At 39.0% G+C, this 12,115-nt stretch overlaps 1 protein-coding gene across 1 annotated transcript; it reads right to left on the bottom strand.

Annotated features, from left to right (window-relative positions):
- Positions 1-1,218: 1,218 nt before the first annotated feature.
- Positions 1,219-3,121, bottom strand: hoxd12a (homeobox D12a). Its single transcript, XM_020596502.1, has 2 exons — positions 2,572-3,121; positions 1,219-2,005 (listed from the first exon to the last, which is right to left on the bottom strand). The coding sequence occupies exons 1-2, from the start codon at positions 3,119-3,121 to the stop codon at positions 1,767-1,769; spliced, it is 789 nt and encodes a 262-aa protein (XP_020452158.1). The 3' UTR covers positions 1,219-1,766.
- Between the last annotated feature and the right edge of the window lie 8,994 nt (positions 3,122-12,115).

Raw genomic sequence — 12,115 nt, 5'->3', positions numbered from 1 at the left:
TGTGCGCGTAAATCGCACACACATTCCATACTTTTACAGTGAAATTCTAAGATTCCTTGACAAATGCTGTGGCTTTGTTTGGTCAGAGTAACCTCTAACTGGCATGTGGAGGTTTTGCTTGCGGGTGTGGGCTCTGCTGCTACTGTCATGTGTATTTACTGTGAGGGTGACCTTTCGTGTCTGGACTACGGATGAATCCGGGACCAAAATATAAGAAAACACACAAAAACAAGAGTGAAAATATTTGATAAATGCGTCTAGTCAAAGAACATTTTGAAATATTCGCTACCAAATACAGGAACAAGTAAAAGTGGGTGATTATGCCAAGCGGTCGGTGATTGGATGCTACTGAAATATTTACACCTCTGTTTGAAGCTACGTGGTAGCTGGACGCACAGCTAGGAGGGTTAATTTTCAGCGTGAGGGATAAATATTGGTAAATATTGTTTACTTGTCCCTGTATGAGGGCAACAAATGTTTTCCTTTTGTGCTGAGCAGTATTCCGCTTATATTATGTGGGAGGTACCAACACACATTAAGTTTACCCTTCCGTCGCTACACGCACTTTTGGCTTTTAAATCATAAAGAAAATTGGTTGGAAAATGCAGATTCATCATCACTTTCAACATAAATGTTATGATCAACTAGTGAGCGACTGACTCAGTGGTCTTGACGTGAAGCCTGTAAGTTAAAGTCGTTCAATATCCCACCTGAACATATAAAAAGACAAAAATAATTAACTCCAGGACGTTTAAAATGTTCTTTATTTATAAATGTATTCATCTTTACGTAGCGACCAAATCACTGAACCTCTTGTCCGTGCGTAAAACGATGGCTGGTCTAATTCACATTTGAATGTCTACCAATAACATGCTTTCTGGAATGATTCTTAAATACGTGTAACCTGATGGTAAGTATACATTTATAATCTATGTGTTTAGCCATATAGAATTTATTTTAAAGCAAGAACTAACCATCTTATCTGTGGCTTTACAATCATATTTGTTTGGAGCAACACAAACACACCACGCTTGCAATTACAAGGCCGCTTTAAACAACACATCAACCAAATCCAGTGTGTTGCAGGACTGTGAAGTAAACACCTGTGGCGCATAGCCTGTCCTCCACACACCGACCTTGAATGTGCATGGACATGGCCTTTTGGAACATAATGTATCGTTGCTTATCTAAACAAACTTAAAACAAACCGGGGGGGAATCAGGCATTTAATTGAATAACAGCAGTTAGACAAGACACATGCAATTATAATATATTTTTGCAACATTTTGTTAACGTTTTATCTGTCCGTAAACATGAACTTGACTGTTTGCGTCCACATTAATCCGAAACTACATGCGCAGGTCATCTTACAAGACACACACAACCACATAGAGCCACGATTTTGTTGAATTAGGCCTGACATTTGTGTTGGAGGAGAATTTGGCTGATAATCAGGTTCATTTTTAATCCGCGCTGAGTCCCACCAGAAAGCAGGGCCTATAGTGCGCACTTTCAGAATCCCAAAGTCAAAGATGACATTTGGGAAAAATCTGTTTTATCTGCATCTGCAATGCATTTTTTTTTACTACTATTAATTTAACTGAACTTCTTGTGAGCTGATAAAAACTGTAGCATATCTGACAGAAACAGAAACATTTTACACAACAGTATAAATACATGTCAAAGGGCTTATGATAAACTGCAACATTCATAGTACGACAGTATATATTCTGTGTACTGATGGTCATGATCAAGTCCAGAGGTCATCAGTATGCGTGGAAAGCCTGTTCGCGCAGCATCAGTCGTTTCTTCTTCATCCTCCGGTTCTGAAACCATATCTTCACTTGTTGGTCGCTCAGTTCCAGTCTGTCTGACAACTCTTTCCTTTTCTGTCTGTTAATAAATTCATTCATCATAAATTCATTCTCAAGTTCAGCCAGCTGTGGCTTCGAGTAAGGTTTTCTCTTCTTTCTGGTTTTCACTTGGGACGAGCACCACGGTGCACCTGGAAAAAACAGAGGTGGAAACAAGTTTAATACTTTAAATTAACACCTGAATCAGCAACAGTAGGCTAATACACGTTGAGATAACTGCTCCCAGTGGCAGTGCCTATAGTGTTACTCACACCATACACGAATAATAATATAGTAATATAAGAAGGCTAGTATTACCCTGAACCACAGGCGCAGTAGCGCTTACATATATAGGAGTAGCCTATTAAAATACAATGGAAGCCACAGGAGATGTAAACTGGCCATCAAACATTCAGACAGTAATATGAACTCATTACACATCACACGCAATCTTTAAGGTTTTAGTGTTAACTCCTGCATAACAGTACATACCGATGGAAACTGATGAATCTCAGAATAATGTGATATAGAATCACAAACACACAATATGAGACATCCTGCATAACAGTACATACCGATGGAACCTGATGAATCACAAACACACAATATGAGACGGTAGTGATTCAGGGCGCACAGACTGATGTGGTGCTTTAAATAAAATGCTTGTAGAAATAGCTCAAGCTACGATACAACGTGGATATAAATTATAATACTTAACCTTCAACAAAAATAGTCTTGGAGCATGTGTTACTTAGTGATGGGTGAAGGGGATTCTGCTCCTGTTTGGTGTCGTTCATATGTAGTCGAGCTGCTGAATCCGCATCAATCTGGGCCGCAGGAGCGTGAGACCGGCTGTCCAGGTCTGAGTAGCCGCGGTCCCCGGCGGTTTCGTGCTCCCCGGCGTAAACCGCATCTTCTGTTTTGTGGTTTGTGTCCTGAAAGCATCGAGCAGACTCCTCCAAATGCGCCTTGACGTGACCGCTGCAGGAGTTGGTATTTATAGACACCGAGTTGGACAGAAACGGCGGACAGTAGCCCCCAAAGGCGCGGCTCTGTGGTGGTGGTGCGGCTGATCCGGACGTGCACGAACTTGAGGAAGTCCACGGAAGCGTGCACACGTCCCTCCTATTGTAAGGGATCTGATGCAGCCCGGATATATGAGCTCCATTACCCCGCAAGTTGGAGAAATATAGCGACTCAGGGGGCGCAAAATTCAACAGAGAACCAACATAGCCGGGATTTAAAGGATTCCGCTCACACATTTCCATGGAGCTTTCCTCAAACGCTTCTTGCAAGGCTTTTAGCAACTCCTGAGGAATAAAGGGTAGGTAATTGTTGATTTGTTAATCCAGGGTCACGTGATATGCAGAGCACGTTGTTCCGCCCCACCCTTGCTCCCAGTACTGCATAGCAAAACAGGCTACTCCATGAGGAAATATTTTGGTACGGGGTGGGGGATGAAGTTAAACTCCAACCATCTGTTTAGTCTTCTATATTTATCTATCAAAAATGTCACAAAGATCTGTAGAATATTTGGCTAATGCCAATGTCGGGAGCTCTTAAAGCGCATGAGTAGGCTAAGGGTTGTACCTTGGTATCACTGTGTTGTGACATTAGGAATAAAAATGTCTGACCTATATAGGACGGGGCTTTAAATGCAACACAGGAGACCCGAAATAATGCAGGCAGAATAGGCAAGCATCCAGTCTAAAATACGCCCACCATTCTAATAAATATAGGCTACTTTTCAGATTATGTTCAAGTAGTTTTCTTGCAGTGACTGATGGGTACAGTCAAATCACAAGTACATGTAGATAAATCAATACAGACCGATAGATGCTCATGACAGCCATAAATAAAAATCGCCCTGTCCACATGCAGTCTCAAAAAGGTAACATAAGTCTCAGACAAATAGCAGAGGGGCCCACTGTATTACTACATACAGTACACCGAGGCCCTAGAGCTGTTGCTTGTCTTATGGCATCTCCCTTGTCCAGTGTTGCCTTTATTTGTATCAGCCTCGAAGCTGGAGTTTGTTCAACATGTAATGAAATACAGTAGCCTAGTCTGTCCCAGAGCATTTTGCTGAAAACTATCGCCAGTCTTTAATATTAAAAGCACCGTTTTACGTCCTGCGTTTGCCACCTGCAGAATAAAATGTACCTAAAAGTGCAACTTAGGCTGACAGGGAACTTCACTGTCTTCCGAGGTGAAGAAAAGGACTATTACAGCCGCCACCGTTCTACAAACACGTCTGCATTTCAATTGTAAAGTACGAATCTCTGCAGTCAAACATTAAGGAAGAACAACGAGCATTCTCCCCTTGAAAAGTTTTCATATAGTCATATTCAAAGTGCACATCTTAAAACAACTTTCCACAAATTCACAAGTCCAAGTGCATGTTTTGTTTAGCAAATAGTGTCAGTAAGCCTTCACCACTCATGCGTGGTCAATTTAGTTACGCCTTTTATAATCAGTCATAATATTTCCAATATTAGTCCCATTATCAATACAACATCTGGTAGCACCCTCCGATGATATTTAGAGCATTATTATGCGCACTGGTTATTTTGCGGTATCCTTGGAGAGGGTTTTTTTTTGCTACCTCCTTGAAAATTTTGTGTGCAGCTTGTGTGTGTGTGTTGTGAGTGATGAGTTCAAAAATCCACTCTCACCGAAGACTTGGCGGAGTTATGTGTTTTTATTTCTTCCACTGGGTCACACAGTGGGAACGGTGTATTTAAAGAGTGATTGTTTCCACTGAAACCTCCACAAACAATGCAACACGAGTCTTCACCGATGGGATTTCTTATGATGAGAGAAAACTATGGGGATGTCTGCATGAAAACCCACCACCCCAAAACGACTGTTCTGAGATTTAAATGAGAGAGGATTTGGGGTTTTTACCAGACAAATCTCTCAAAATCACCGTATTAAGTAGCCACTGGAATTATTGCTCCTGTAATCCGACAGGGGGCGGTGTAGGGTCATGTGCGACCACTGTCCTGCGAGCTGTCCGTGTTTTGGTCATTGTCAGTAAATTCTGAAATTAAGCATCATCATTTGTTTCAGCCATGACTCGGGTAATGCAGATCTTTCATTGTTGTTGTTCTAAAAATGTTTCTGTTCCCATTTGTTTGTTTATTAAATATGAGGTAGAGCCTGTAGGGAACGGCGACTGTACAAGGAGCCTATAATAAGCTTTGGCTGCATAAAGAAAACTGATCCCAGCCTTTCTTCTTCTCTCCCTCTCTGAATTTGAAATCTGAAACATGGTTGTGCACTTCACAGGAGCTGAAACACAGTGTTACTGTTAGCTTCTATGCTTGTACTGTACCTCAGTGGTTTCTATTCTGTTTTGTCTGTTTACATGTACACATGTGTTTGTTCTCTTGTTGCTGGGCAGACAGCTTTGGTGTCTGCATTTAATAAACTGAAAATGATACTACATTAACAAAGTGATGTATTGTATTTTGGCACTACTCTTTTGTAGTGCAGTGTGTTCAGTGCTTTACAAATAAAGAGTAGGCTAATAGAAATAAGCTTTGGCTGCAGCTTTCTCCTTTTCGGTCCTATTGGCGAGTATATTAAATATACTAGAGCGTTAAAATGTAAATTGTTCAAAGAATAAGATACGATATACAGAAGGCTACTGCAAAAAAGCAAAGAAAGACACTGTACCTGAATGAGGGACCGTGATAAAGTGGTTTTATAATAACACCATAGTCGAAGACACCTACGAAAATTATAGAAAAAATTAAGACACCAATTATATAAAAGACACGTGTCAGGGCGACGACACCACACAGATTAATAAAAAAAAATACAATAGTATAACCTGTCTAGAAAAGAAAAACAAAAATAGGGCGTTTAAATCTTAAATATTTAGTATGATGAGGCTCAAATGAAGTACTGTATATAGGTTACCAATTTAAAAGAGCTGAAGTAATTTAGATCGGCAGGGCCGTTTGTTTTCAGGGTATATTCACAAATCAGTAGCTATAATGTGTCAAAAATATAGGTCGAACTACTGAAATAAAAAACACTTAAATCGCATGGAGCCCATGGTTCATTATTATTTTTTTTAACTGTGAAGCTTAAATGGAGGGAATAAACATTTAATAGCTCATCGTTTCATCTCTTGAAACTTACACATTCATATCTTTTGTTATGCGACAGATTTTCCCCAAAAGCTGGAGTTTCATCTCAAAGTTCTCTGTGCCAAATGGGTGTATTTTTTTATTTTTCAAAAGCAAATCTCTTAAAAAGGATCAAAATGCACGAGTTTGTATGGAAAACACACACACACACACACACACACATTTAAATTTTCGTGACTAAAGACCTAGATCCTTGTGTTCCAAAGTATGAGCAGCACAATTAGAAAATTAGACCAAGCTTTAGTGTTTTAGTGTCATTTAGTGTCCTTCGTGCTTCACGTTTACGGTGCCAGGAGCCAAAGTGAGGAGCCCCAGTCTGGCTCTTTTCCAGGGCCTTTGAAGGGAGCTATCCGCCGTCGATTGTTCTTGGTAATAAACTTGCTGCTTCCCTCGTTCAAGTTCTCTGGGCTGAGAAATGCTGGCCTCAATCTGCCGAGTGTTCCGACAGTGTTTTGACTCAGTGGAAGCCAAAATGTGATTCACACATGGATGTGGGATCACGAAGAAAGTGCCAACAGGTCGCAGCAAGAAAAGCACTAAGACTTGGTGGCTGAGAATGATTTTCTGGCCACGAATTGCGTGCATGTGGCGCGATTGGAAACTTATCTGAAGCTCCTGTTATGTCTTTCAAGCAGATCTAATCAAATACAACAGACCCCAACAGTCGTTTAGGGGGGTTACAGACCAAAAACTACACAGATGTGTAGTTTTATTTAAAGAACCAGCGGTGATTCGTTTACCAATCAGTTCAGGGAAGTTCAGCGAAATTGAAACTCTCTTTAACTTGTCAGATCACTTCAGCCAAAGACATCGAAACAAATTCACTTAAAATAAAAATCAGGTGTACAGACAAAGATTTTACCTGAATAAGTTCAAATAGTAAAGAGCTTAAACTGTGGAGCCACTGCAGTTTGGGCAAAAGGATGCTGTTCTGTTTTACAGAAGTAGCTGCATCCAAGTTCAGTCGAGTGAAACTTTCGACACATTGTTCAGCTTCTCTTTTTCAGTTTGCACAAGGCTGCGTTATTTAACCACCTTTAATAATAATCCACTGAAAACTTCACCACCACCTTCATGCTAAAACATCACAGTGCAATGTTAAAACCTTACACTGCCGACATGTTTTGTGTTAAAGTGTCAATAGAAGAGCAATGAACAAAAGTGGAGCTTAATAAACCGTTGTTGTCCAGCACAGTAGGTCTCAATATATTAAAAAATAGTTACTCCTCCAGAAAAATAAGGAGTAAAGTCGAGTAACGTTACAGAAACATAAGTGATGATTGCTGAATTTTACAAACACAAAGATTAGAAAATTAAGTTTACTGTGGCACATGATTGATGCCTTTTACAGAAGCAGCATCTTTAAAACAGAAATTCAAATTATGCAGGCTATGTCTCTTGAACTTTCACATCAAAATCAATACTGATCATGTTAGACACGGTCGCTTATATCTAACAGATGTGATTATAACAAAAGGTCAAAGCACAGGCGCGTCTAATTACATATTAGAGAGGTTTGTGTCGCATCAATCTGATGTAACTCTGCCCTGTTCCCCATGAACGTTGTCACGTCAAGGCTGCAACAACGTCGGTGTCCGCCCTGGTGTTTGCATTTACAAGATGTCGCCACTAGATGGCCCTCTCACTTAAGGGAAGATGTGTGCAGACACAAAGTGCACAAGCATCAAACGGACAAAGCAGCTTTACTCCGCAAACAACACTGGGACATTTGACCTCAGAATGGTATTTGGTCCGAAGTACAACAAGTTAAGAAGAGGTAACAGGCTTTAACAGCATTGGCAGAACTGTGATTTAGAGAAGTGGAAAACTAAATATTATGCAAGATGAATGAGAAGGCTGAATTATTTTGCAACCACATATATGGAAACAAAAATATATCTTGTTTCTGTAAGACAGTTCTGTTATTAAATACACACTGTGATGCTAAGGTTTTTTTTTTTAACTGCCGTTTGGACTAAGAATTAACAATTACATAGTGGCCACTATAGCATATACATGATATTCACAGTACACTACTTTAACACATGAAGTTTATCTGCCTATTATTCAACAGAAGGAAGAATATAAAGCGTTCTCTACACATCTTCATGGCGTCCGCATACACAAAAAAATGACACATGCAAGATGTGCACAGAATGCAAAGTCTTAACTATGTGGATACCACGTTTTTGAACAATAATACAGATTAGATGAAGCCTCTCCACTGTGAGCATGCATGTTCTCCCTTGGCACAGATGATGTGCCATCTGCATATACATACATGTGTACAACTGTAGATGTACATGTATTTTTCCACTGTCTGCTGCACTTACATTAGATTTTGCCAAAATAACTTTACACAGTTGGACTTTTGAGGAGGGTGGAGCCACTTTGCAAGTAAGTAGCAATGCCTGATACAGAAAAAGACAAAACATACTGTAAGTGAAAGTAACACATGGCTTAAAATATTCTCCCAAAGAAAGTTGGTTGCTTGTAGAGTGACATTTAGCAGCCTTTATGAAGGGCTGCATTCAGGGCTGTCAGGGGGCCCAGTGAAGCCAAAAGCACTGGTCCAAAGCTACTCACATCCTTTGCTCAAGGAAAAGTAGAGATAACATTGTGTATATAAAAGTTTGCATTTCAAATGTACTAAAGTACAAAAGTATTACCAGCCAAATATTCTTCAAGTTCCAAAAGTAAAAGTACTTATTGTGCAGAACGGCACATTTCACATTGTCATATTATTGGATTATAAATATTTTATTTCAGCTTTTATTTGTAAGAGACCATGTACAATATTAAACATAAATGCTGCCATTTGATGTATTGTACCAGAGTTATCTTAAAGCTAATCTGCAGTTCATTGGGAGGTCATAATCAAAAACATAATGACAGTAACAAAACAATACCAACCACAACTAATACAATAAAATACAAAACAAACTAGATAAAAAACTAAATCACACATTGTGTATCAACATATTCAAAAACAATATAATCACAGACAAAACACACACATACAAAATTTAAGGTCAGTGGTTACATGACTCATTGTCCTTTAACAGATTTTTCAATTTAGCCTTAAAATGACTAAAGGATATTGATGTATTATTGTGTTCATTACTTTAATGTTGAAGATATTAAAGGTGGAGTTAATTTTATCTAGCTTATATACAAGTTAAAATACTTTAAATGCTGTGGGTATCTTGTGAATTTGCCACCAGGAACAATACAGTCTATGAATATACTTCATTTTGCTTTATTAATGAGTCTGAAAAGTAACAAACTTAAGTGGAGTAAAAAGTACAGTAATGCCATCTAAAATATAGTGAAGTAGCATAAAATGAAAACAAAGTACTAATAACTCAAAATTATATACAATATTAGAGTACATCTACTTAATTACTTCCGTGCACTGCACAGAGGTGCCTTAAGTTGCAGTTCCTCTAATGGCCACTAGAGGAGTGCGAGTCCAACAAAAATAACAGTACTGAGGTGACTCACCGGGGAAACTTCCTCCAGCTTCTCACATCTTGTAATATGTGTTTTATTGGTCAATTCAAGAGCTAGTTCGCCACAACTGCAATATTAAATCACACAGAGAAATGGTGTTTTGTGGCATGTTTACTTGACTGACTGTCATCTAAGCCAGTCCACATGAGCTCCCCTTCACTTGGCCCATGAATGGATATGCTACTTGGAATAACTCAATAAACAGTGGTAGCCTGTTGTAGTGAGTTCAGAAACTGTTGGATCATGTCTCTCACACATGTTTTTATTCCTCATGGGGACTATAAATTGAAATACATTTATTTCCAGGAGACTTAGCCTATACCCAAATCACTACTTGCCTAACCTGCCTTAATCTTAAAAGTCAAATCATCATCCTAAAGTTTAAAGGAAGGCAGAGTCCTCACAGTGCTGCTCTGGAAATTTATTACACAACTTCCATTATAGTTAATATCAATTTTCCCAGTGTTTGATTACAAAAATCGCCTTTCTTGTGGAGCCACCACAAAACAGAGAAATGGAAAAAGCTCAACAATCCAGTAAATATTGAGAGCCCCTGTGCCCACTGCACCTTTCTATATTGCTTTTGTGATTTAGTCTGATTCTGTATGAATCTCAAATTTGAAGTTTGTATTGATAGACTCCAAATGTTCTTAACACATGTTTAGGTAGAGGTCCATTTACAGCAAGCTACTATTTTTTTTCCACCAGTGCAACCGCACAGCCCATCTGAAGAAGTAACATGCATCTGTGCTATGAATCAGCCTCTGAGGAGCAGCTTGGGAGTGACTTCAAGTCATCCACATGAAAGACTTCAAGTGCAGCTAAGCAGAAGAGAAAGACTCCCTCACCAAATTAGCCAAAAAGTATTCTAGATGTGACACCAGACCTTATTCACAACAAACATTTCTGAAGTGTTGCACAAGCACAGGCACTGGCACTAACCTTAGTGTGGTTGTGTATAGTCAACAAAGCCACAGAGTGATCAGTGAGCCAGCATGCACAAAACCAGGACCCCAGTACTGAAGCAGCTGAATGTGAAAAGTATAGCAATAACAATGCTCAGAAGTAACCATGGCACTTTTGATTTTTATAGCTGGTCAAGAAAACAGCTGAGCTAAAAAGGTGAGGTTTTAACTATCACGACTAAAACTCAAAGATAAATGTGCAGGTTTCTACAATTCATAAATGTCTGCATTATAAGAGTATCCCCTAAGATAGAATGATTCACAGTTGTATAATTAATCCAGTACATGCATGCAAATGACCTCATTATATTAAATGTAATTTCCCAAAGCTCTTAGAAAATTAGGTGCATACCAGTGTCTTTCTTGATTATGTTTTTTTCCCCCCCAAACAAAAGAAAACAACGTGTTTGCAAGCAAAGAGATGGGTGCATTTAACTTCATTTAATTTAGAAAACATTATATTAATTGGTCTCATCATGCAAGTTGTAAAACATGATTCTACCAAGTCAATTTAGAGCATGGTTTTCATAAACAGTGCTGGGCTGAAATATTTTATTATTAGCTCCATGGAGAAAGCTGTGATTGAAATGCAAACCTCAATAGGTTGTTCTGTCCTGGCCTGTAGCCCCAGAATCATATGTTGTGTGACACCACATAAGGGCAGGACAGAGGTTGACTGAATCCTATTAAATAGCTCACGGTATTACAAAAAAAACAACGTGTCGAGTTTGGGAATGAGCCTCTTTGGCTCTACACAGTTTTCCAGTAGGCTCACCAATTTCCATCATCCACTTCTTCATTGCCATAATGTTCCCCGTGGAAACGTTGCTCAGGACAGACACGAGTCACACCACAACAGCCAATATTGAGCGACAGCAATTATTAGTATAACCTTTAGGGGGCGCCAGAGGACGTACAGACGACACTGATGGTAACTGGAGTCTTTTCATAACGAGAAACGACGAGTCCACACATGGGTGTTTTATCTCTGTGCATCAAGCCTCCGTTAGAATAAATACAACGCGTGCATGTGCTGGTTATCTCCTAACTATACCAGGAAGCTAAGAGAGGGTTTGACAAAGAGAAAATGAAGGGAAATCACTTTACAGTAATATTTTCAAAATCATTGGAGATTCTATTAAAAACGCAAAATATTCAAATATAAGGTCTTAAATCCGAATAATTCGTTTAAAGTCAACATCAAGACCAACCGAAAGGACGCAAAGAAATAAGTGCAACAAATATGCATTTTAATTCCAAAAGTAACGATTGATTGTTAAATTTGAACAGATTGGCCCATTGCCACGTCTGAGCCGTTTTAAAAGAATCCTGCCTTAACATATAAATAGGCTCTTTACAGGCTATGATTGCGTGCTGTTGTCGACAACACGCATTATCACCATCAAAATGTGTCTTTGACGAATAAAACCGTGAAAGAAACAAAAACCAAAAAAAGAAGAAAAATATCAAGTGCACTCTAAAAGATAATAAACTCAAATAACTACTGAAAATACTTCATCTTTTAACGCAGACTTGTAAGTGACTGTGTCGCAGAAATGGCCAAACATAAAAAAAAAAGAAATGGGGAATAAATAAAAGAATGATTAGGGAGGAGTGGGGGGGG

The sequence above is a fragment of the Monopterus albus genome, unplaced genomic scaffold (assembly GCF_001952655.1).
Source record: "Monopterus albus unplaced genomic scaffold, M_albus_1.0 scaffold30.1, whole genome shotgun sequence".
NCBI classification, from domain to species: domain Eukaryota; kingdom Metazoa; phylum Chordata; class Actinopteri; order Synbranchiformes; family Synbranchidae; genus Monopterus; species Monopterus albus.
This window is presented reverse-complemented; position numbering and strand designations above follow the sequence as displayed.

What these genes read in the sequence shown, in the direction of transcription:
- hoxd12a (XM_020596502.1), bottom strand. Translation starts at nt 3,121, where the DNA reads ATGGAAATGTGTGAGCGGAATCCTTTAAATCCCGGCTATGTTGGTTCT. An exon ending in CAAGACTATTTTTGTTGAAG is followed by an intron (nt 2,006 to 2,571) that starts GTTAAGTATTAT and finishes TGTTTTTTCCAG; the next exon opens with GTGCACCGTGGTGCTCGTCC.